We start from the raw sequence: 26,763 nt of genomic DNA, 5'->3' as shown, positions 1-26,763 counted from the left end.
CTTAATGTGTTTCAGCCAATCAGTTGTGTTGTAACAAGGGGGGGGGGGGGACCTTGTCGCACCTTGACTACTGTTCAGTCGTTTGGTCAGGTGCCACAAAAAAAGGACTTAGGAAAATTGCAATTGGCTCAGAACAGGGCAGCTCAGCTGGCCCTTGGATGTACACAGAGAGCTAGCATTAATAATATTCTTGTCAATCTCTCATGGCTCAAAGTGGAGGAGAGATTGACTTCATCACTACTTGTATTTATGAGAGGTATTGACATGTTGAATGCACCGAGCTGTCTGTTTGAACTACTGGCACACAGCTCGGACACCCATGCATACCCCACAAGACATGCCACAAGAGGTTTATTCACAGTCCCCAAGTCCAGAACAGACTATGGGAGGTGCACAGTACTACATAGAGCCATGACTACATGGTACTCTATTCCACATCAGGTAACTGATTCAGCTGTACAATTAGATTTGTAGAGCCTCGATGACAGCTTTGCACACGCTTGGCATTCTCTTAACCAGCTTCACCTGGAATGCTTTTCCAACAGTCTTGAAGGAGTTCCCACATATGCTGAGCACTTGTTGGCTGCTTTTCCTTCACTCTGCAGTCCGACTAATTCCAAACCATCTCAAGTTGGTTGAGGATGGGGGCTTGTGGAGGCCAGGTCATCTGATGCAGCCCTCCATCACTCTCCTTCTTGGTCAAATAGCCCTTACATAGTCTGGAGGTGTGTTGGGTCATTATCCTGTTGAAAAACAAATGATAGTCCCACTAAGCCCAAACCAGATGGGATGGCGTATCGCTGCAGCATGCTGTGGTAGCCATGCTGGTTAAGTGTGCCTTGAATTCTAAATAAATCACAGACAGTGTCACAGACAGTGTCACCCCCACACCATAACACCTCCTCCTCCATGCTTTACGGTGGAAAATACACATGTGGAGATCATCCGTTCACCCACACCGTGTCTCACAAAGACACAGCGGTTGGAACCAAAAATCTCCAATTTGGACTCCAGACCAAAGGACAACTTTTGACCAGTCTAATGTCCATTGCTTGTGTTTCTTGGCCCAATCAAGTCTCTTCTTATTATTGGTGTCGTTTAGTAGTGGTTTCTTTGTAGCAATTTACACAGTCTCCTCTGAACAACTGATGTTGAGATGTGTCTGTTACATGAACTCTGTGAAGTGTTTTAGTTGGGCTGCAATTTCTGAGGCTGGTAACTCTAATGAACTTATCCTTTGCAGCAGAGGTCACTCTGGGTCTTCATTTCTGGGGCGGTCCTCGTGAGAACCAGTTAACTCTAATGAACTTATCCTTTGCAGCAAAGGTAACTCTGGGTCTTCCTTTCCTGTGGCGGTCCTCATGAGAGCCAGTTAACTCTAATGAACTTATCCTTTGCAGCAGAGGTAAACCTGGGTCTTCATTTCCTGTGGCGGTCCTCGTGAGAGCCAGTTAACTCTAATGAACTTATCCTTTGCAGCAGAGGTAAACCTGGGTCTTCATTTCCTGTGGCGGTCCTCGTAAGAGCCAGTTAACTCTAATGAACTTATCCTTTGCAGCAGAGGTAAACCTGGGTCTTCATTTCCTGTGGCGGTCCTCGTGAGAGCCAGTTAACTCTAATGAACTTATCCTTTGCAGCAGAGGTCACTCTGGGTCTTCCTTTCCTGTGGTGGTCCTCGTGAGAGCCAGTTAACTCTAATGAACTTATCCTTTGCAGCAGAGGTAAACCTGGGTCATCATTTCCTGTGGCGGTCCTCGTGAGAGCCAGTTAACTCTAATGAACTTATCCTTTGCAGCAGAGGTAAACCTGGGTCTTCATTTCCTGTGGTGGTCCTCGTGAGAGCCAGTTAACTCTAATGAACTTATCCTTTGCAGCAGAGGTCACTCTGGGTCTTCCTTTCCTGTGGCGGTCCTCATGAGAGCCAGTTAACTCTAAAGAACTTATCCTTTGCAGCAGAGGTAAACCTGGGTCTTCATTTCCTGTGGCGGTCCTCGTGAGAGCCAGTTAACTCTAATGAACTTATCCTTTGCAGCAGAGGTCACTCTGGGTCTTTCTTTCCTGTGGCGGTCCTCATGAGAGACAGGTCACTCTGGGTCTTCATTTCTGGGGCGGTCCTCGTGAGAGCCAGGTCACTCTGGGTCTTCATTTCTGGGGCGGTCCTCGTGAGAGCCAGGTCACTCTGGGTCTTCATTTCTGGGGCGGTCCTCATGAGAGACAGGTCACTCTGGGTCTTCCTTTCCTGTGGCGGTCCTCGTGAGAGACAGTTTCATAATAGCGTTCGATGGGTTTTGCAACTACACATGAAGAAACTTTGAAAGTTCTTGAAATGTTCTGTATTGACTGACTTTTGTATTTGAATTCATTATGGATCCCCATTAGCTGGGGCCAAGACAGCAGATACTCTTCCTGTGGTTTATTATGGATCCCCATTAGCTGGGGCCAAGACAGCAGCTACTCTTCCTGGGGTTTATTATGGATCCCCATTAGCTGGGTCCAAGACAGCAGCTACTCTTCCTGTGGTTTATTATGGATCCCCATTAGCTGGGGCCAAGACAGCAGCTACTCTTCCTGGGGTTTATTATGGATCCCCATTAGCTGGGGCCAAGACAGCAGCTACTCTTCCTGTGGTTTATTATGGATCCCCATTAGCTGGGGCCAAGACAGCAGCTACTCTTCCTGGGGTTTATTATGGATCCCCATTAGTTCCTGCCAAGACAGCAGCTACTCTTCCTGGGGTTTATTATGGATCCCCATTAGCTGGGGCCAAGACAGCAGCTACTCTTCCTGGGGTTTATTATGGATCCCCATTAGTTCCTGCCAAGGCAGCAGCTACTCTTCCTGGGGTTTATTATGGATCCCCATTAGTTCCTGTCAAGGCAGCAGCTACTCTTCCTGGGGTTTATTATGGATCCCCATTAGTTCCTGTCAAGGCAGCAGCTACTCTTCCTGGGGTTTATTATGGATCCCCATTAGTTCCTGCCAAGGCAGCAGCTTCTCTTCCTGGGGTTTATTATGGATCCCCATTAGTTCCTGCCAAGGCAGCAGCTACTCTTCCTGGGGTTTATTATGGATCTCCATTAGTTCCTGCCAAGGCAGCAGCTACTCTTCCTGGGGTTTATTATGGATCCCCATTAGTTCCTGTCAAGGCAGCAGCTACTCTTCCTGGGGTTTATTATGGATCCCCATTAGTTCCTGCCAAGGCAGCAGCTACTCTTCCTGGGGTTTATTATGGATCCCCATTAGTTCCTGTCAAGACAGCAGCTACTCTTCCTGGGGATTATTATGGATCCCCATTAGTTCCTGCCAAGGCAGCAGCTACTCTTCCTGGGGTTTATTATGGATCCCCATTAGTTCCTGCCATGGCAGCAGATACTCTTCATGGGGTTTATTATGGATCCTCATTAGTTCCTGCCAAGGCAGCAGCTACTCTTCCTGGGGTTTATTATGGATCCCCATTAGTTCCCGCCAAGACAGCAGCTACTCTTCCTGGGGTTTATTACGGATCCCCATTAGTTCCTGCCAAGGCAGCAGCTACTCTTCCTGGGGTTTATTATGGATCCCCATTAGCTGCTGCCAAGGCAGCAGCTACTCTTCCTGGGGTCCAGCGAAATTAAAGCAGTTTATACCATTTAAAAAACATCACAATACATTCACAGACCGTGTGCCCTCAGGCCCCTACTCCACCAGATATATACAGTACAAAATCCATGTGTACATATGTGTGTGTGTGTGTGTGTGTGTGTGTGTGTGTGTGTGTGTGTGTGTGTGTGTGTGTGTGTGTGTGTGTGTGTGTGTGTGTGTGTGTGTGTGTGTGTGTGGTGCTTCACAGTCCCCGCTGTTCCATAAGGTTTTTTTGTCTGTTTTTTAAATCTAATTGTACAGCTGAATCAGTTACCTGATGTGGAATAGAGTACCATGTAGTCATGGCTCTATGTAGTACTGTGCACCTCCCATAGTCTGTTCTGGACTTGGGGACTGTGAATAAACCTCTTGTGGCATGTCTTGTGGGGTATGCATGGGTGTCCGAGCTGTGTGCCAGTAGTTCAAACAGACAGCTCGGTGCATTCAACATGTCAATACCTCTCATAAATACAAGTAGTGATGAAGTCAATCTCTCCTCCACTTTGAGCCATGAGAGATTGACAAGAATATTATTAATGCTAGCTCTCTGTGTACATCCAAGGGCCAGCTGAGCTGCCCTGTTCTGAGCCAATTGCAATTTTCCTAAGTCCTTTTTTTGTGGCACCTGACCAAACGACTGAACAGTAGTCAAGGTGCGACAAGGTCCCCCCCCCCCCCCCCCCCCCCCTTGTTACAACACAACTGATTGGCTGAAACACATTAAGAAGGAAAGAAATTCCACAAATTAACTTTTAAGAAGGCACACCTGTTAATTGCAATGCATTCCAGGTGACTATCTAATAAAGCTGGTTGAGAGAATGCCATGAGTTTGCAAAGCTGTCATCAAGGCAAAGGGTGGCTATTTGAAGAATTTCGATGATAAAATCTATTTTGATTTGTTTAACACTTTTTTGGTTACTACATGATTCCATATGTGTTATTTCAGCGTTGATGTCTTCACTATTATTCTACAATGTAGAAAATAGTTTTAAAAATAAATACAAATACATTTTTAAAAAAAACTTGAATCTAGTAGGTGTTCTAAAACTTTTGACTGGTAGTTAATATTTAAAAAATATCAGAAGTGCTAGCAAGCTCCGGACCACCAGTAGCCATCACTGAGGCAAACAGTCAGGCACAGAGTTCTCTCTCTCTTTTATCACACCTTCTTCAACACCCAGACTTCCTCTGGACCCTGCTTCGATGAGCATTCTGGAATGCAGATTCTGCGACAAAGAGACTAGATACCTAAAGATGTACACTCTGTCTGTTTATTTGACGCTCCTCATTTCTCCTGCTCTATTTCCTGTTGCTAAACGGTCAGTGGGAGGGAGGTGACTAACAGTAATGGATTTCCTCCCCCACTCTCACTCCTCCACCCTCTACATTAACTGCTCCTTCATTTTAAAGGTTTATTTATTTATTTAATCTGTCCATCTCTCTTATTGTTGTTGACCGGGGATAGAAGGAGAGACAATGGAAAGGTGCTTGGAACTGTAAAGCCACAAAGCCTTGTAAATAATTCACAAAAGGATGTTTTTGTCATCTGTAGTACCTTTTAGTGTAATTGGGGTAGTTGTACCTAAGGTGTCTGTTGTTTATACCAGCTATCATCCTGTACCACTGTAACATCGTTGTTATAGCTAAGGTGTCTGAGTTTATAATAGCTTTCATCCTGTACCACTGTAACATCGTTGTTATAGCTAAGATGTCTGAGTTTATAATAGCTATCATCCTGTACCACTGTAACATCGTTGTTATAACTAAGATGTCTGAGTTTATAATAGCTATCATCCTGTACCACTGTAACATCGTTGTTATAGCTAAGATGTCTGAGTTTATACCCGCTTTCATCCTGTACCACTGTAGCATCGTTGTTATAGCTAAGGTGTCTGAGTTTATAATAGCTATCACCCTGTACCACTGTAACATCGTTGTTATAGCTAAGATGTCTGAGTTTATACCCGCTTTCATCCTGTACCACTGTAACATCGTTGTTATAGCTAAGGTGTCTGAGTTTATAATAGCTATCATCCTGTACCACTGTAACATCGTTGTTATAGCTAAGATGTCTGAGTTTATACCCGCTTTCATCCTGTACCACTGTAACATCGTTGTTATAACTAAGATGTCTGAGTTTATAATAGCTACCACAGTAACACCAATCTTTCAATCATTGCAATTCAGTTTATATAAAAACAGCACAAAAACTAATGTATGTTAAAAACAAATATGTGGATTTTTTTTTTTAAATATATCTGTTATTAATAAAAATATAAATGATAAAATACTGATAAAATAACAATGGGTTATAATTATAAGGCGTACATATGATCAATAATGAGACGATATAATCATTGCCATCATGCATTGATTTCCCCCTCTCTTTCCCTCAGCTAGCTCTCTGCCAGCCAGCCAGGTTAATCACCATTAGGTATTGTTGTGTTCTACACTCCAGACAAGGCCCCAGTCTTTGTTTGCTTTAATGTTGGACCAGCCGAGGTTGTATTTGCTCATTCCACGAGCATCTCCCTGTGTAGCAGAGGGGCCATGAGCCCACAGCACACACACACACACACACACCGCCACGGGAGGGAGGGAGGGAGGGAGGGAGGGAGGGAGGGAGGGAGGGAGGGAGGGAGGGAGGGAGGGAGGGAGGGAGAGAGAGATGGTGGGAAGGAGGGCGGAGGGGGGAGGGAGGGAGGCGAGGGAGGCATAGAGAGAGAGAGAGAGAGAGAGAGAGAGAGAGAGAGAGAGAGAGAGAGAGAGAGAGAGAGAGAGAGAGAGAGAGAGAGAGAGAGAGAGAGAGAGAGAGAGAGAGAGAGAGAGAGAGAGAGAGAGAGAGAGAGAGAGAGAGAGAGAGAGAGAGAGAGAGAGAGAGAGAGAGAGAGAGAGAGGGAGGGAGGGAGGGAGGGAGGGAGGGCTGCCCTTAACTGGCACTGTTGACTCCATGCTAATAAGTTCATACAAATTTTCATTTCTAAGGCTTGCGAGTGACATTTGCTTTTCTTAATTGCAGGCAGGAGCGTTTGAAAAAGCATCAACTCTCTAAAGACAGACAAGACTCCTCAAAGGGACTGACCTTCATCAGCGAAGCCAATTATAGCAAATAATTCACCAAAAATTACAGTAAACAAATTTACTGTCTGTAGGTGAGAGGGAGGGAGGGAAGGAGGGGTGGACGGACGGACAGAAGGAAGGAAGGGTAGGTTGTGGTGGGGGGTTGTTGGGGGGCTGAAGGGAGGCAGGTGGGGGGGTTACGGAGAAGAGGCTGGGTGGGGATGGGGGTGGGGGGTGGACTGGGCAGAGCAGAGGCACAAGAGGAGCTGGCTGGCAGCTGGGGCTTCAGACAGCCACACACACACACACACCGACTCGAATTTCGCAATGCTTCCCCCGTTGGCGCCTAGCGTGGAGACGGGAGAGACGGGGGCCGAGGCTGGGGGGGCCGGGGTTGCTCTAAACCGAGCCGTGCATGAGCCACCTCCATTCTGCCCGTGATTAGCATACATTTTCAATGCACATATAGAAGGGGGGGACATGTGTTCAATGGGGAGCATGGCGAACCAAATTACACAGACAGCGTTAGCCATCTAATGATATACGTGCACAATGCCCTCAAGCAGATGATGGAAATTGGAGAGAGCAGACGTACGCAGTCAGCCAGCGAGAGAGAGACGGACGGGCTGGAACAGGACCAGTCTGGTGAAGGATGTTCTGAATCCAAGTTCACCCAACATACAGGAGTACCAGGCTAGGTAGGCTGTTCTGATGCCAAGTTCACCCAACATACAGGGATACCAGGCTAGGTAGGCTGTTCTGATGCCAAGTTCACCCAACATACAGGGATACCAGGCTAGGTAGGCTGTTCTGGAGCCAAGTCCACCCAACATACAGGAGTACCAGGCTAGTTAGGCTGTTCTGGAGCCAAGTCCACCCAACATACAGGAGTACCAGGCTAGGCAGGCTGTTCTGATGCCAAGTTCACCCAACATACAGGAATACCAGGCTAGGCAGGCTGTTCTGATGCCAAGTTCACCCAACATACAGGAGTACCAGGCTAGTTAGGCTGTTCTGGAGCCAAGTCCACCCAACATACAGGAATAACAGGCTAGGTAGGCTGTTCTGATGCCAAGTTCACCCAACATACAGGAGTACCAGGCTAGGTAGGCTGTTCTGGAGCCAAGATCACCCAACTTACAGGAATAACAGGCTAGGTAGGCTGTTCTGATGCCAAGTTCACCCAACTTACAGGGATACCAGGCTAGGTAGGCTGTTCTGATGCCAAGTTCACCCAAAATACAGAAATACCAGGCTAGGTAGGCTGTTCTGATGCCAAGTTCACCCAACATACAGGGATACCAGGCTAGGTAGGCTGTTCTGGAGCCAAGATCACCCAACACACAGGAGTACCAGGCTAGGTACAACTTATTCTAAGTAGTCGGATTGTTTTTTTTAATTTTGTAAATATTATTTAAAAATCATAAAGGACCTATATTTAGTATATAATATATTAAACAATATTCATCAAATGTTTTCCTCTACATTTTTATGTCAGTTATGGGATAATTTATTGTATTGTTCACTAGCTAACGACTAGCTAACGACTAGCTAACGACTAGCTAACGACTAACTAACGACTAGCTAACGACTAACTAACGACTAGCTAACGACTAGCTAACGACTAACTAACGACTAGCTAACGACTAGTTAACGACTAACTAATGACTAGCTAACGTCTAGCTAACGACTAGCTAACGTCTAGCTAACGACTAGCTAACCTCTAGCTAACCTCTAGCTAACGTCTAGCTAACGTCTAGCTAACGACTAGCTAACGACTAACACATCACTTCCTCCCTGCTTGCCAGCTCTCTTCTGATTTTTCTCCTAACGCCAAGTCTTCTGGAAGCGGTTCGGCGCCTGCATGTGTCTAATCTCAACATCAATTGTCACACTCCAACGAATCTCTGGCTTTGATGTGCTGCAAGTGGACAGTCAACAAGGAGCCAAGAGAGGAAGAGAGAGAGCGGAGAGAAATATTTGGTACTGACTACCAACTACCCACAACCTACCAGGCCTCCCGGCTCACCTCCCCACCTCCCCACTGTGTCTGGTGTTGACTACCCACAACCTACCAGGCCTCCCAGCTCACCTCTCCACGTCCCCCTGTGTCTGGTGTTGACTACCCACAACCTGCCAGGCCTCCTGGCTCACCTCCCCACGTCCACCTGTGTCTGGTGCTGACTACCCACAACCTACCAGGCCTCCCAGCTCACCTCCCCACCTCCCCACTGTGTCTGGTGTTGACTACCCACAACCTACAAGGCCTCCTGGCTCACATCCCCACGCCCCCCCTATGTCTGGTGCTGACTACCCACAACCTACCAGGCCTCCCAGCTCACCTCCCCACGCCCCCTTGTGTCTGGAGTTGACTACCCACAACCTACCAGGCCTCCCGGCTCACCTCACCACTGTGTCTGGTGTTGACTACCCACAACCTACCAGGCCTCCCAGCTCACCTCCCCACGTCCCCCTGTGTCTGGTGCTGACTACCCACAACCTACCAGGCCTCCCAGCTCACCTCCCCACATCCCCCTGTGTCTGGTGCTGACTACCCACAACCTACCAGGCCTCCCGGCTCACCTCACCACTGTGTCTGGTGCTGACTACCCACAACCTACCAGGCCTCCCAGCTCACCTCCCCACCTCCCCACTGTGTCTGGTGCTGACTACCCACAACCTACCAGGCCTCCCAGCTCACCTCCCCACCTCCCCACTGTGTCTGGTGCTGACTACCCACAACCTACCAGGCCTCCCAGCTCACCTCCCCACCTCCCCACTGTGTCTGGTGTTGACTACCCACAACCTACCAGGCCTCCCGGCTCACCTCCCCACGTCCCCCTGTGTTTGGTTTACTGAACAAAGGCGTTGGGTTCGTACTTCTCTCTCTGCGTTCAGCTCCTGCCTCTCACCTCCCCACGTCCCCCTGTGTTTGGTTTACTGAACAGAGGCGTTTGGGTTCGTACTTCTCTCTCTGCGTTCAGCTCCAGCCTCTCAGTGTGAAGCTCTAATCAGCACTCCTCTCTCCAAGGCAACATGGCACCGTGTTAGCGTACATCCCAAACGGCACTATGTAGCGCCCTACTTTTGACCAGGGCCAATGGGGTAGTAGTAGTGCCCTTCATATGAAAATAGGGTGTCATTTTGGGACACAGACTTAGTCACCTTCCTCCTCATCCCTCCAGTATTGAGACACACCAACAGGTCTCATCTTGCCTGCTGTGCTGTACGTACTGAGGACTTCCTTTGTTCTGCCTGCTAAAAATGTCTTGTAATTGTGCCGGTGGTCTCCAGATGGCAGGTTGATACTGCTGCTGATGGGATTATACCTTTTTTTACCTCTCCTAGGGCCATCTGCTCCTCTTTACTGGCTAAAGCCTTGCAGCCTGGATCCGTTTGTCTTTATTGCATCAACCTAACAGCGTTACAGCCACTTGGCATGCAAATCAGATCCACGCTGCAGGGCCTCGAGGAGAGAGCCGGGGTCGCTGAGTACGACACACACACACATACACACACGGTAGAGCGTAGACACAGACGAGGGTCGCTGAGTCGCTCTTTACACACCCCTTACTGACGACTACAGGCTCTTTTATGAACTGAGGAACACGTGGAGGTGAGAGAGTAAGGGAGGGGGGCAGGGGGGGGGAATTACTATACCATCAACTGGAATACATTATATCCAGCTGGTGTTTGAAACTTAGATAATAGGTTGTATTAGGGAGACAGAATTGCAGATAAACAGAGTTAATAGGTATTCCTGTACAGACTTTGTAGCCAATCTACAGCATAGTTAACATGGACTATACATTAGGACTGTCTGTCTGTCTGTCTGTCTGTCTGTCTGTCTGTCTGTCTGTCTGTCTGTCTGTCTGTCTGTCTGTCTGTCTGTCTGTCTGTCTGTCTGTCTGTCTGTCTGTCTGTCTGTCTGTCTGTCTGTCTGTCTGTCTGTCTGTCTGTCTGTCTGTCTGTCTGTCTCTCTAAAATGGGTAGACAATAAAATATCAGTAATCTGAGATTTGACTGTGATATGAGACTGCGTTTCAAATATTAGATACAGTATGTTTCGTCATGAAATGTTCCATTCTACCCAGCCACGTCTGCCCTCTAACACAATCCACACACACTTCATAGATCTGTGTGGTCTTCACTTAATAACGGGAAGGTGGAGGAGATACACTCCAGATCAGGAGACGGATCATCTGAAAACCACCAGTACAGATCTAGATTCATAAGGACAGGATCTCTGCTGCACACTGGGCTTTTTGATGAGATGAGGTGATTCAGTGGTTGTTGGGTGGGTTGATCTAGTTGTTGGGTTGGGTGAGTAGGCTGTGCAGACGCCAGTTCCCCTGTCCCGCAGGACCCCCTCAGACAGGGGGAGACCCACGGTAGAGTGTGGGGGGGGGGACTCAACCTCTTTAATTGCTCCCTTAATTAAAGCTGGTTGCTAAGCAAAACACGCCTTCTATCCCGTGGATAAGGAGAGAGAGAGAGAGGGAGACAAACAATACGTCACAGGCGGTAACGACTTCACAGCTTAGGGCTAACCATCAATTATTAGATTGTCTTTCTCTGCCCGTTTTGTCATTAGTAAAGAACCTAGTCATTTCCTTCCCCTGCAGAGTTCTGGGGGTTGATATAGTGCATTTCATTGATATAACGCCTTTGTATTTGCCTCTCCTGTTGCATTATTAAAACAATTGTGTTATGATAATCCCTGCCTAATTAAGACAACAACACCCTCGTGCTGTTACAGGTTTGGGTAGCATCATACTATACATACCCAGCCACTTGTACTTGCCACTGATAACTAGCTAATACGCGTTTGACAAGATCCCGTTTCCCAGAGTGTTTGAACTGAACCGAGTCCAACAGGAAGGTCAGAAGGTTGAACTCTGTCCTTCCTGCATTTATGTTTCCCAGACTTTGCTGCTCCGAAATTTATTTTTCTCTCTTTTTTTTCCCTTTTTCTCTGCAGAGCAGCCAATCAGTCAGTCTTCTGATGTGCTGGTTTCCTCATTGATGAGTACGACACCACAGTAGTGCTTTTATAAGGATCTAGCTACAGATCCCAGTAACAACAACCTGACCTCACACTACAGAACCCAGTAACAACCTGACCCCACACTACAGATCCCAGTAACAACCTGACCTCACACTACAGAACCCAGTAACAACCTGACCCCACACTACAGAACCCAGTAACAACCTGACCCCACACTACAGATCCCAGTAACAACCTGACCTCACACTACAGAACCCAGTAACAACCTGACCCCACACTACAGAACCCAGTAACAACCTGACCCCACACTACAGAACCCAGTAACAACCTGACCTCACACTACAGAACCCAGTAACAACCTGACCCCACACTACAGATCCCAGTAACAACCTGACCCCACACTACAGATCCCAGTAACAACCTGACCTCACACTACAGAACCCAGTAACAACCTGACCCCACACTACAGATCCCAGTAACAACCTGACATCACACTACAGAACCCAGTAACAACCTGACCCCACACTACAGAACCCAGTAACAACCTGACCCCACACTACAGAACCCAGTAACAACCTGACCTCACACTACAGAACCCAGAAACAACAACCTGACCTCACACTACAGAACCCAGTAACAACCTGACCTCACACTACAGAACCCAGTAACAACCTGACCTCACACTACAGAATCCAGTAACAACAACCTGACCCCACACTACAGAACCCAGTAACAACCCGATCTCACACTACAGAACCCAGTAACAACCTGACCTCACACTACAGAACCCAGTAACAACCTGACCTCACACTACAGAACCCAGTAACAACCTGACCTCACACTACAGAACCAAGTGACAACAACCTGACCCCACACTACAGAACCCAGTAACAACCTGACCTCACACTACAGAACCCAGTAACAACAACCTGACCTCACACTACAGAACCCAGTAACAACCTGACCTCACACTACAGAACCCAGTAACAACCCGATCTCACACTACAGAACCCAGTAACAACCTGACCTCACACTACAGAACCCAGTAACAACCTGACCTCACACTACAGAACCAAGTGACAACAACCTGACCCCACACTACAGAACCCAGTAACAACCTGACCTCACACTACAGAACCCAGTAACAACCTGACCTCACACTACAGAACCCAGTAACAACAACCTGACCCCACACTACAGATCCCAGTAACAACCTGACCTCACACTACAGAACCCAGTAACAACCTGACCTCACACTACATAACCCAGTAACAACAACTTGACCTCACACTACAGAACCCAGTAACAACAACCTGACCTCACACTACAGAACCCAGTAACAACCTGACCTCACACTACAGAACCCAGTAACAACAACCTGACCTCACACTACAGAACCCAGTAACAACAACCTGATCTCACCACAAATCAATTGCAGATTTGAAGTTTATTTTAGAAAGCCATTGAGCAAGAGCCCTATTGAAAACATGTGTGAATAGAGATCACTACATATTTCACACAGAGCAATAATAATAATAATAATAAGTATAATTATAATAATTATAAATATTACATACATGTGTTTATGACATTGACCAGTGAAATACAATGAGGTGATGGAGAATTAGAGAAGTACGTTGTGAAGCCAGAAAGGGACAGATGTGATCTGAAGGAACTACACCAGAAGGCTCTTTATCTCAGCAGCTACCAGAGGAGCTAAAGATGACAAGCTACATGAGGAAAGAGAGATGGAACTAAAGAACTAACCCCCCGCGACCACATGACAATGAAGATAAGTCTTTTCAACATCTATTCAAGGTCTTGTGCTCATAGGGAAACTAGAAAATATTTCAAAATAAAAGTCATTTAGAATGTGCTCATAGGGAAACTAGAGGGTATTTCAAAATAAAAGTCTTGTAGAATGTGCTCATAGGGAAACTAGAGGGTATTTCAACATAAAAGTCATGTAGAATGTGCTCATAGGGAAACTAGAGGGTATTTCAAAATAAAAGTCATGTAGAATGTGCTCGTAGGGAAACTAGAGAGCATTTCAAAATAAATTCTTGTAGAATGTGCTCATAGGGAAACTAGAGGGTATTTCAAAATAAAAGTATTGTAGAATGTGCTCGTAGGGAAACTAGAGGGTATTTCAACATAAAAGTATTGTGGAATGTGCTCATAGGGAAACTAGAGAGCATTTCAAAATACAAGTCTTGTAGAATGTGCTCATAGGGAAACTAGAGGGTATTTCAACATAAAAGTATTGTAGAATGTGCTCATAGGGAAACTAGAGGGTATTTCAAAATAAAAGTATTGTAGAATGTGCTCGTAGGGAAACTAGAGGGTATTTCAAAATAAAAGTCTTGTAGAATGTGCTCGTAGGGAAACTAGAGAGCATTTCAAAATAAAAGTCATGTAGAATGTGCTCGTAGGGAAACTAGAGAGCATTTCAAAATAAAAGTAATGTAGAATGTGCTCGTAGGGAAACTAGAGAGCATTTCAAAATAAAAGTCATGTAGAATGTGCTCGTAGGGAAACTAGAGAGCATTTCAAAATAAAAGTCATGTAGAATGTGCCTACCATGATAGAGATAAGGAGGGTCCGTACCTTCAGAAGGGTCTAGACGTCGAGCCCTTCTGCCGTGCTTGGAGTTGTTATGGACAAACATGTTATCTGAGACCGCCAGGACGTGACCGTCCACGTTGACCGTTGTTGATACAACAACCTGCAACAGGAGTGAAAGGGGGAGCCAGTCATTAAAACAGTCTGTCTATGTATCTGTGTCAGGAGACAGGTCATGTCGGCCCATTGCTGCCACACTGTTAACACAAAGTGCTTTGTGACAATGTAAACTAGTGACAACTGAGCTGCCACCAACTCGAAGGAGAAGAAACCCCTTGACTTTGCTGGAGTTTTTTTTTAAACACTTGGGTTTCCATTCCATATGGCCTCCAACACAACAGACTAGCTGCACTACTATGGGTTCATGACATCACTATGGGACGTTCAGTCTTTCTGTTATAACACTGCATGATATACCACTGGCCAGTAGCAACAGGAATAGCTGAGCATCCACACAAGGCCAATGGGAGGAAGGTTATGTCTCAGGTCTACAGTAATATACAGGGTTGTGTTCATGACACAGCCATGGGAGGAAGGCCTGTCTCAAGTCTACAGTAATATACAGGTTTGTGTTCATGACACAGCCATGGGAGGAAGGCCTGTCTCAGGTCTACAGTAATATACAGGGTTGTGTTCATGACACAGCCATGGGAGGAAGGCCTGTCTCAGGTCTACAGTAATATACATGATTGTGTTCATGAGACAGCAAATGTAAGGAAATGTACGTAAACAGTCAGGGACGACCTGACCTGACCGCAGTAAGTTGGACAGGGGATCACCCAGGGGCCTTAGAAAGATGACTCAGCCACTGTACTGTAGTCTAGTTGGACAGGGGATCACCCAGGGGCCTTAGAAAGATGACTCAGCCACTGTACTGTAGTCTAGTTGGACAGGGGATCACCCAGGGGCCTTATAAAGATGACTCAGCCACTGTATTGTAGTCTTCCTGGGTTTAATTTGACTTTCCCCACCATTCAGTGATCCAGATAACTCTGCAGAGGGCTGAGAACGAACCACTCCGCATCTTCTGAACAATAAAGGAAAACACAATTCATGCGAAATACGAGGTGCTGAACTCCAGCCTCCATTGTTTCTGTTCCTAAGAAACGGTTAAGGGAAAAGGCAGTTTCTCTCTCTCTCTCTCTCTCTCTCTCCCTCTCCCTATCTCTCCCTCTCCCTCTCTCTCTCCCTCTACCCCTCCCTCTCCCTCTCTCTCTCCCTCTCCCCCTCCCTCTCCCTCTCTCTGTCTTCTTTAGTTTCCGTGGTCGGTACAACGTCCCTGTAGGTTTCATGGTATTAACACAATACGTTACGGCACACCAATCAGAGGAAGGAGTCTGTCTTCACACCTTGAAGTAGCTAAAACCAAAACCAGAGTCGTTATATAACTACTTCCCACCAGTGTCGTTGACTGGCTTTGCTCACATCATTAATGTCCTGGCTGTAACTGAGTATTTACAGTATACGTGTTTATGTGCTTCCCTGAAGCAGAACTGTCTATGAGTAAACAACTAGTTACATTAAAAGAAGCCTCTTTATTAAAACGAACACACAGCTATAGCTTTCTTAGCTTTTTTTATAGCTTTCTTTTATAGCTTTCTTACAAATGTCTTTCTTGTTTTTCTAACTTCCTGTGTGTGGTCATCTACTCTCACAGTGGAATAAAGAAAGACTATAATATAAACTAACACACATTAAAAACATAGATCTCTTTAAAAAGACTCTAAACTAACACACATTAAAAACATTATAGATATCTTTAAAAAGACTCTAAACTAACACGCATTAAAAACATAGATCTCTTTAAAAATACTCTAAACTAACACACATTAAAAACATAGATCTCTTTAAAAAGACTCTAAACTAACGCACATTAAAAACATAGATCTCTTTAAAAAGACTCTAAACTAACACACATTAAAAACATAGATCTCTTTAAAAAGACTCTAAACTAACACACATTAAAAACATTATAGATCTCTTTAAAAAGACTCTAAACTAACACACATTAAAAACATTATAGATCTCTTTAAAAAGACTCTAAACTAACGCACGTTAAAAACATTATAGATATCTTTAAAAAGAATCTAAACTAACACACGTTAAAAACATTATAGATATCTTTAAAAAGACTCTAAACTAACACACGTTAAAAACATTATAGATATCTTTAAAAAGACTCTAAACTAACACACATTAAAAACATTATAGATATCTTTAAAAATAATCTAAACTAACGCACGTTAAAAACATTATAGATATCTTTAAAAAGAATCTAAACTAACGCACGTTAAAAACATTATAGATATCTTTAAAAAGAATCTAAACTAACGCACGTTAAAAACATTATAGATATCTTTAAAAAGAATCTAAACTAACGCACGTTAAAAACATTATAGATATCTTTAAAAAGAATCTAAACTAACGCACGTTAAAAACATTATAGATATCTTTAAAAAGAATCTAAACTAACGCACGTTAAAAACATTATAGATATCTTTAAAAAGACTCTAAACTAACACACATTAAAAACATAGATCTCTTTAAAAAGACTCTAAACTAACACACATTAAAAACATAGATCTCTTTAAAAAGACTCTAAACTAACACACATTAAAAACATAGATCTCTTTAAAAAGACTCTAAACTAACACACATTAAAAACATAGATCTCTTTAAAAAGACTCTAAACTAACACACATTAAAAACATAGATCTCTTTAAAAAGACTCTAAACTAACACACATTAAAAACATAGATCTCTTTAAAAAGACTCTAAACTAACACACATTAAAAACATAGATCTCTTTAAAAAGACTCTAAACTAACACACATTAAAAACATAGATCTCTTTAAAAAGACTCTAAACTAACACACATTAAAAACATAGATCTCTTTAAAAAGACTCTAAACTAACACACATTAAAAACATTATAGATCTCTTTAAAAAGACTCTAAACTAACACACGTTAAAAACATTATAGATCTCTTTAAAAAGACTCTAAACTAACACACATTAAAAACATTATAGATCTCTTTAAAAAGACTCTAAACTAACACACATTAAAAACATAGATCTCTTTAAAAAGACTCTAAACTAACACACATTAAAAACATAGATCTCTTTAAAAAGACTCTAAACTAACACACGTTAAAAACATTATAGATCTCTTTAAAAAGACTCTAAACTAACGCACATTAAAAACATAGATCTCTTTAAAAAGACTCAACTAACACACGTTAAAAACATAGATATCTTTAAAAAGACTCTAAACTAACGCACATTAAAAACATAGATATCTTTAAAAAGACTCTAAACTAACGCACATTAAAAACATAGATCTCTTTAAAAAGACTCTAAACTAACACACATTAAAAACATAGATCTCTTTAAAAAGACTCTAAACTAACACACATTAAAAACATAGATCTCTTTAAAAAGACTCTGAACTAACACACGTTAAAAACATTATAGATCTCTTTAAAAAGACTCTAAACTAACGCACATTAAAAACATAGATCTCTTTAAAAAGACTCTAAACTAACACACGTTAAAAACATAGATATCTTTAAAAAGACTCTAAACTAACGCACATTAAAAACATAGATATCTTTAAAAAGACTCTAAACTAACGCACATTAAAAACATAGATCTCTTTAAAAAGACTCTAAACTAACACACATTAAAAAATGAAATTGAAAAATAATCAAAACTTAAAGCACATTAAAAAACACAGATATATTTTTCTTGTTTCTGTGCCTTCGTCATTAGTGTGGAGGTGTCTGGAAATAAAATAATCCGTGATGCAGTGTGTAGTTAGAAAAGACAATACAGTGAGAGAGGCCTCTATTAACTCATAATAAACATTGCAGTTTAATTGTTTTCTCTCTCTTCCAATGTAAGTGTGGACGTTGTCCTCTCAAAAACAGATTGAAAATAAAAAAGCACATCCAGTTTAGCTTCAAACTCGTCATTACCCTTTGCTATGATGGGATGGCTGTCTTTGTCAAAACAACACATTGCATTTACAAGTGTGATAAAAAGATCTATATGTTTGTCATTTTGGAGTGGGTGTATGTATTACCTGCCCACCATCTCCCTCCCTCCTCCTCCTCTCTCCCTCCTCTTCCTCTCTCCCTCCTCCACCTCTTTCCCTCCTCTTCCTCTCTCCCTCCTCCTCCTCTCTCCCTCCTCTTCCTCTCTCCCTCCTCCTCCTCTCTCCCTCCTCCTCTCTCCCTCCTCTTCCTCTCTCTCTCCCTCCTCCTCCTCTCTCCCTCCTCCTCCTCTCTCCCTCCTCCTCCTCTTCCTCTCTCCCTCCTCCTCCTCTCTCCCTCATCCACCTTTCTCCCTCCTCCTCCTCTCTCCCTCCTCCTCCTCTCTCCCTCCTCCTCCTCTTCCTCTCTCCCTCCTCCTCCTCTCTCCCTCCTCCACCTCTCTCCCTACTCTTCCTCTCTCCCTCCTCCTCCTCTCTCCCTCCTCCTCCTCTCTCCCTCCTCTTCCTCTCTCTCTCCCTCCTCCTCCTCTCTCCCTCCTCCTCCTCTCTCCCTCCTCCTCCTCTCTCCCTCCTCTTCCTCTCTCCCTCCTCCTCCTCTCTCCCTGATGAATGAATGAAAGCATTGTCATTTTCCCTCCTCAAAACGGTTGCCGGGAGACGAGATCTTCTAGGCTTTAGCTACAGTTCCTCTGGCGCTTTAAGGAGAACCTCATGGAAGGGACTCTGTCCAGTTGTCTATCTGCCATTAACAGTCTCTCAGCCACCCGCCTCACTGCCCCCTGCCCTCTCTTCACCATAACAGGCACCATTCACATTGATCTGTTGATATTCATGTTGATATTCATATTGATCTGTTGATATTCACATTGATCTGTTGATATTCATATTGATATTCATATTGATCTGTTGATATTCACATTGATCTGTTGATATTCACATTGATCTGTTGATATTCATATTGATCTGTTGATATTCATGTTGATATTCATATTGATCTGTTGATATTCACATTGATCTGTTGATATTCATATTGATATTCATATTGATCTGTTGATATTCACATTGATCTGTTGATATTCACATTGATCTGTTGATATTCATATTGATCTGTTGATATTCATGTTGATATTCATATTGATCTGTTGATATTCATATTGATCTGTTGATATTCATATTGATCTGTTGATATTCATATTGATATTCACATTGATCTGTTGATATTCACATTGATATTCATATTGATATTCATATTGATCTGTTGATATTCATATTGATATTCATACTGATATTCATAGTGATCTGTTGATATTCATATTGATCTGTTGATATTCATATTGATATTCATGTTGATATTCATATTGATCTGTTGATATTCACATTGATATTCATGTTGATATTCATATTGATCTGTTGATATTCATATTGATCTGTTGATATTCATATTGATCTGTTGATATTCATACTGATCTGTTGATATTCACATTGATCTGTTGATATTCATATTGATCTGTTGATATTCATATTGATCTGTTGATATTCATACTGATCTGTTGATATTCATATTGATCTGTTGATATTCATATTGATCTGTTGCTATTCATATTGATCTGTTGATATTCATATTGATCTGTTGATATTCATATTGATATTCATATTGATCTGTTGATATTCATATTGATATTCATATTGATCTGTTGATATTCATATTGATCTGTTGATATTCATATTGATATTCATATTGATCTGTTGATATTCATATTGATCTGTTGATATTCATATTGATCTGTTGATATTCACATTGATCTGTTGATATTCATATTGATCTGTTGATATTCATATCGATCTGATGATATTCATATTGATATTCATATTGATATTCATATTGATCTGTTGACATTCAAATTGATCAGATGTTTCCTGTCATTAGTCAGGCAGCCTCCGTCGTAGCGTAGTCTACCCTAAAAACTACTGCACTCCGTGGGGATCAGGGTGCCGTTTGGGTGACAGCTTCAGAGAGACAGTTAGAGATGTCTCGAGGGATGGATGAGGAGGATATCTGACTGAGACGATGACCTAAAACCTCCTGAAAGAATCAACCAGACGTCCTTCTCCCTTTTTTCTATTTAGTAAACAATCCTAATTATACAGTCGCATTTAATATGTGATAATGAGGGTTTTTAGCATGTCAATGGAGGGTTGGAAGGGATTGGAGAGGCCCCTGAATGAATGGGTGTAAGTGTTTTCACTCAGAGCTCTCTCTCTCTCTCTCTCTCTCTCTCTCTCTCTCTCTCTCTCTCTCTCTCTCTCCCTCTCTCTCTCTCTCTCAGGTTCATTCTGACAGTGATTGACCTCGGGTATGTCAATGGAATTCGCCTCTCTCTTTTTTTTCTCTCTCTCTCTGTTTTTTTTAAAGGACTGAAAGGGCTCCATTCTTGTGTCCAGGTTCAGAGCCTGGCCGTGGATCGAGATGATGGATAGAGCGCTCACTGGCTTCCAGCTGAGCCGTGGTAGCGAGCATCCCAAAATGGCACCCTCTTCCCTACATAGTGCACAGGACCCTGGTGAAAAGTAGTGCACTTACGTAGGGAATAGGGCCCGACATTTGGGGACAGAGCTGTGGGTAGTAAGTGGGGAAAGGAGGCTTGCAGGAAAGCCCGACCTTGCCTAAGGAACACCGTGGTCGGGAGAGTCTGTCAAATATATTCTGGACATGTTATTTAAAGCTGCGGTGAAGAGATGGAGAGCAGAGCCAAGAGAGGCTTCTTCAACATCAACCATTCAACGTGGAAGACAGGGTGTTTTGCTGTTTTTTTGGGGAGGGAGGGGGGGAGGGGGGGGGGGGATTTGTTTCTGTGTTTTGAATTATCGGTGAATATTGAGTTGGGTATGATTTATAAAAAGAAAAATTGTCGATTGGATACATTGTTTTTGTTGTGACAATGACGATTATAGCTACAGACATCAAGGCATTATTTTCCTAAGTTGTTTTTAAAACATATCTTTCTGCGTTTAAATGCAAAACATCAGTAAACGTTAGTCCATAGTCGTTCAAACAGACTGATACAATAGCAGCATGGAAAATCAGGTTGAAAAAGGTCCTATAAGGAGACAAGAATAGAACTAAAGTTGTAGTGGTGAACTGGCCTGCTCTTACAGCTGCTGAGGGAAAGTCTTTGAATGGCAGTCTCTCACAGCTTTCTATTCCACTCTCTCTCTCTCTCTCTCTGTCTCTCCCTCTCTCTCTCTCTCTGGCTCTGTCTCTCCCTCTCTCTCTCTCTCTGGCTCTGTCTCTGTCTCTCTTTCTCTCTCTCTGGCTCTGTCTCTTCCTCTCTCTCTCTCTCTCTCTGGCTCTGTCTCTCTTTCTCTCTCTCTGGCTCTGTCTCTCCCTCTCTCTCTCTCTCTGGCTCTGTCTCTCCCTCTCTCTCTCTCTCTCTCTGGCTCTGTCTCTCCCTCTCTCTCTCTCTCTGGCTCTGTCTCTCCTTCTCTCTATCTCTCTGTCTCCCCCTCTCTCTCTCTCTGGCTCTCCCTTTCCCTCTCTCTCTCTGGCTCTGTCTCTCCCTCTCTCTCTCTCTCTGGCTCTGTCTCTCCCTCTCTCTATCTCTCTGTCTCCCCCTCTCTCTCTCTCTCTGGCTCTCCCCTTCTCTCTCTCTCTCTCTCTGGCTCTGTCTCTCCCTCTCTCTCTCTCTCTCTGGCTCTGTCTCTCCCTCTCTCTCTCTCTCTGGCTCTGTCTCTCCCTCTCTTTCTCTCTCTGGCTCTGTCTCTCCCTCTCTCTCTCTCTCTCTCTGGCTCTGTCTCTCCCTCTCTCTCTCTGGCTCTGGCTCTGGCTCTGTCTCTGTCTCTCTCTCTCTCTCTCTCTCTCTCTCTGGCTCTCCCTCTCCCTCTCTCTCTCTGTCGCTGTCTCTCCCTCTCTCTCAATTCAATTCAAGGGCTTTATTGGCATGGGAAACATGTGTTAACATTGCCAAAGCAAGTGAGGTAGACAACATACAAAGTGAAAATATAAAGTGAAAAACAACAAAAATTAACAGTAAACATTACACATACAGAGGTTTCAAAACAGTAAAGACATTACAAATGTCATATTATATATATATATACAGTGTTTTAACAATGTACAAATGGTTAAAGGACACAAGATAAAATAAATAAGCATAAATATGGGTTGTATTTACAATGGTGTGTGTTCTTCACTGGTTGCCCTTTTCTCGTGGCAACAGGTCACAAATCTTGCTGCTGTGATGGCACACTGTGGAATTTCACCCAGTAGATATGGGAGTTTTTCAAATTTGGATTTGTTTTCGAATTCTTTGTGGATCTGTGTAATCTGAGGGAAATATGTCTCTCTAATATGGTCATACATTGGGCAGGAGGTTAGGAAGTGCAGCTCAGTTTCCACCTCATTTTGTGGGCAGTGAGCACATAGCCTGTCTTCTCTTGAGAGCCATGTCTGCCTACGGCGGCCTTTCTCAATAGCAAGGCTATGCTCACTGAGTCTGTACATAGTCAAAGCTTTCCTTAATTTTGGGTCAGTCACAGTGGTCAGGTATTCTGCCGCTGTGTACTCTCTGTTTAGGGCCAAATAGCATTCTAGTTTGCTCTGTTTTTTTGTTAATTCTTTCCAATGTGTCAAGTAATTATCTTTTTGTTTTCTCATGATTTGGTTGGGTCTAATTGTGCTGTTGTCCTGGGGCTCTGTAGGGTGTGTTTGTGTTTGTGAACAGAGCCCCAGGACCAGCTTGCTTAGGGGACTCTTCTCCAGGTTCATCTCTGTAGGTGATGGCTTTGTTATGGAAGGTTTGTGAATCACTTCCTTTTAGGTGGTTGTAGAATTTAACGGCTCTTTTCTGGATTTTGATAATTAGTGGGTATCGGCCTAATTCTGCTCTGCATGCATTATTTGGTGTTCTACGTTGTACACGGAGGATATTTTTGCAGAATTCTGCGTGCAGAGTCTCAATTTGGTGTTTGTCCCATTTTGTGAAGTCTTGGTTGGTGAGCGGACCCCAGACCTCACAACCATAAAGGGCAATCTCTCTCTGGCTCTGTCTCTCTCTCTGGCTATGTCTCTCCCTCTCTCTCTCTCTCTCTCGCTGGCTCTCCCTCTCTCTCTCTCTCTCTCTCTCTGGCTCTGTCTCTCCCTCTCTCTGAAACACACCCACACACGGTAACACACACACACACAATCATTTCCTCAAGGTGCTGAGGTAGCTGAAACCTGGTGGAAATGGTGCTGAGGGCCCTGACATGCTGTTAAGTCCACTTAAACCTTGAGGGAGGTGGGGAAATTAGTTAGAGTGAGACACTGGAGCAAAACGGTCAGACGAAGGAGAGAAGTCACTCTGGGTTTAGTGACCATGGAGACAGAGAGGAGTCTACCAGTCACTCTGGGTTTAGTGACTATGAAGACAGAGAGGAGTCTACCAGTCACTCTGGGTTTAATGGCCATGGAGACAGAGAGAAGACTACCAGTCACTCTGGGTTTAGTGACCATGGAGACAGAGAGGAGACTCCCAGTCACTCTGGGAGTAGTGGCTATGAAGACAGAGTGGAGACTACCAGTCACTCTGGGTTTAGTGACCATGGAGACAGAGAGGAGACTACCAGTCACTCTGGGTTTAGTGACCATGGAGACAGAGAGGAGACTACCAGTCACTCTGGGTTTAGTGGCCATGGAGACAGAGAGGAGACTCCCAGTCACTCTGGGAGTAGTGGCTATGAAGACAGAGTGGAGACTACCAGTCACTCTGGGTTTAGTGACCATGGAGACAGAGAGGAGACTACCAGTCACTCTGGGTTTAGTGACCATGGAGACAGAGAGGAGACTACCAGTCACTCTGGGTTTAGTGGCCATGGAGACAGAGAGGAGACTACCAGTCACTCTGGGTGTAGTGGCTATGGAGACAGAGAGGAGACTACCAGTCACTCTGGGTTTAGTGACCATGGAGACAGAGAGGAGACTACCAGTCACTCTGGGTGTAGTGGCCATGGAGACAGAGAGGAGACTACCAGTCACTCTGGGTTTGACCTTCTGCTCTCTGCTCATGGATCAATATTAGCAGGATCACTTGCACTGGACACAGTATGACAAATGAACTGCCAGGCTGTGTGTTATTTTCAAGGAGCTCCGCTCACCCTTAGACACATCTATATACTGTAGAACTACAATATAGAACCTGAAAGATACAGAGGCCTGTATCTTTTTCTTAATATGGCAGATTATCACAAGCTGCTATGTGCTGCAAATCTTAACCGTGTGTAAATTGTCCTAGAAAATGAGAGAGAGAGTTAGATAGAGAGAGTTAGAGAGAGAGTTAGAGAGTTAGAGAGTTGGAGAGAGAGAGTTAGAGAGAGAGTTAGAGAGTTAGAGAGAGAGAGAGAGTTAGAGAGAGAGAGAGTTAGAGAGTTAGAGAGAGATAGAGAGAGAGAGGGAGAGAGAGAGAGAGAGAGAGAGAGAGAGAGAGAGTGAGAGAGAGAGAGAGAGAGAGAGAGAGACGGCAGTATAAACTGTAACCGCAGGTAGCTGAAGACCCCTGAGCTTCTGCATAGGAAAAAGAAGCAAACAGCTGCACCATTCCTCTCCCTAGAGAGGTACAGAGCCTGTCCTCTCCTGGCTGGCCTGTTTAAATATATCTGCAAAGCAATAAGGTTCAGCAGCCAGCTACAGTCAGGTGGCATGGGGCCAATGCTGGGACCTCCACTGGCCTTCCATCCCTTTAGGGAAATGCAGAGTTTTGGGTTCACATTCTGTGGTGTGTGTGTGTAGGTGGGGGGAGCGATAGAGAGAGAGATAGAAGAGAGAGAGAGAGAGAGAAAGAGAGAGAGAGAGAGGGGGGGGGCAAAGGGAGAGAGAGAGAGCGAGAGAGACAGAGAGAGACAGAGACAGAGACAGAGACAGAGATAGAGAGAGAGAGGAGCACAATTAGCAGCACAATTAGACCCAACCAAATCATGAGAAAACAAAAAGATAATTACTTGACACATTGGAAAGAATTAACAAAAAAACAGAGCAAACTAGAATGCTATTTGGCCCTAAACAGAGAGTACACAGTGGCAGAATACCTGACCACTGTGACTGACCCAAAATTAAGGAAAGCTTTGACTATGTACAGACTCAGTGAGCATAGCCTTGCTATTGAGAAAGGCCGCCGTAGGCAGACATGGCTCTCAAGAGAAGACAGGCTATGTGCTCACTGCCCACAAAATGGGTTGGAAACTGAGCTGCACTTCCTAACCTCCTGCCCAATGTATGACCATATTAGAGAGAAATATTTCCCTCAGATTACACAGATCCACAAAGAATTCGAAAACAAATCCAATTTTGATAAACTCTCATATCTACTGGGTGAAATTCCACAGTGTGCCATCACAGCAGCAAGATTTGTGACCTGTTGCCACGAGAAAAGGGCAACAAGTGAAGAACAAACACCATTGTAAATACAACCCATATTTATGCTTATTTATTTTATCTTGTGTCCTTTAACCATTTGTACATTGTTAAAACACTGTATATATATATATAACATGACATTTGTAATGTCTTTATTGTTTTGAAACTTCTGTATGTGTAATGTTTACTGTTAATTTTTATTGTTTATTTCACTTTATATTATAACTTTATATATTATCTACCTCACTTGCTTTGGCAATGTTAACACATGTTTCCCATGCCAATAAAGCTCTTGAATTGAATTGAAATGAAATGAAATTGAGAGAGAGAGAGAGAGAGAGAGAGAGAGAGAGAGAGAGAGAGAGAGAGAGAGAGAGAGAGAGAGAGAGAGAGGGAGAGAGAGAGAGAGAGAGAGAGACAGAGAGAGACAGAGAGAGACAGAGAGTATCCATTCATGAGGAGGTCAGGTAGAGGAAGTGTCTGAATGTGTTTTTGTGTTAGTTACCTGGAATCTGCGCATGTCTCTTGGGTTTCCTGCATTCTTCAAGCAGTTCTGATTGCACTTGAGGAAGAATTTCAAGAAGAATCTGAAAGAGCAAAAGAAAGAGACATTAGACATTCAATCCCTTTTAAAACAGATAGACACAATGTCATCTGGGATTAATCTAATAAAAAGACACTGGAGTATTACAGCATAATCACAACTAATCTCTCTCTCTCTCTCTCTGTCTCTCTCTCTGTCTCTGTCTCTCTCTGTCTCTCTCTCTCTCTCTCTCTCTCTCTCTCTCTCTGTCTCTCTCTCTCTTTCTCTCTCTCTGTCTCTCTCTCTCTCTCTCTCTCTCTCGCAGACACAAACAGCAAAAAATCAACTCTGATGAAGAATATAACACATCTCATTGATTAGAACATAACTACTTCCAGGAAGTACACATCACATCATGATTCTAAGCCACATCTATAGAAATGTCCCCAGACATAATATAGACCAATAATAACAATGACTAGCGTTCATCTCTGATCCTTTTAATGACTCTTCACTACTACGAGCAGAGCAGGCTAAGGACAGAGCAG

General features: G+C 43.8%; 1 protein-coding gene across 22 annotated transcripts in view; it reads right to left on the bottom strand.

Annotated features, from left to right (window-relative positions):
* Nucleotides 1–26,420, bottom strand: part of LOC118936585 (transcription factor COE3-like) — a 92,838-nt gene extending 66,418 nt beyond the window's left edge. For 4 of the 22 annotated variants that reach the window (XR_005039139.1, XM_036959975.1, XM_036959976.1 and 1 more), the window contains exons 1-2: nt 26,198–26,420; nt 14,270–14,414 (exon numbers count right to left, since the gene is read on the bottom strand). Coding sequence is in view for 20 of the 22 variants with exons in the window: in XM_036959975.1 (XP_036815870.1) it covers nt 14,270–14,414; nt 26,198–26,311 (259 nt within the window). In the remaining 2 variants the exon portion in view is untranslated. The remainder of the gene's footprint in view (nt 1–14,269; nt 14,415–26,197) is intronic. The other 18 variants (XM_036959964.1, XM_036959967.1, XM_036959966.1 and 15 more) reach the window with 12 other exon arrangements.
* Nucleotides 26,421–26,763: the final 343 nt, after the last annotated feature.

This window comes from Oncorhynchus mykiss, chromosome 23 (assembly GCF_013265735.2).
Source record: "Oncorhynchus mykiss isolate Arlee chromosome 23, USDA_OmykA_1.1, whole genome shotgun sequence".
NCBI lineage: Eukaryota > Metazoa > Chordata > Actinopteri > Salmoniformes > Salmonidae > Oncorhynchus > Oncorhynchus mykiss.
Note: the sequence above shows the minus strand (reverse complement) of the source record. Positions and strands in the feature narration are given on the sequence as shown.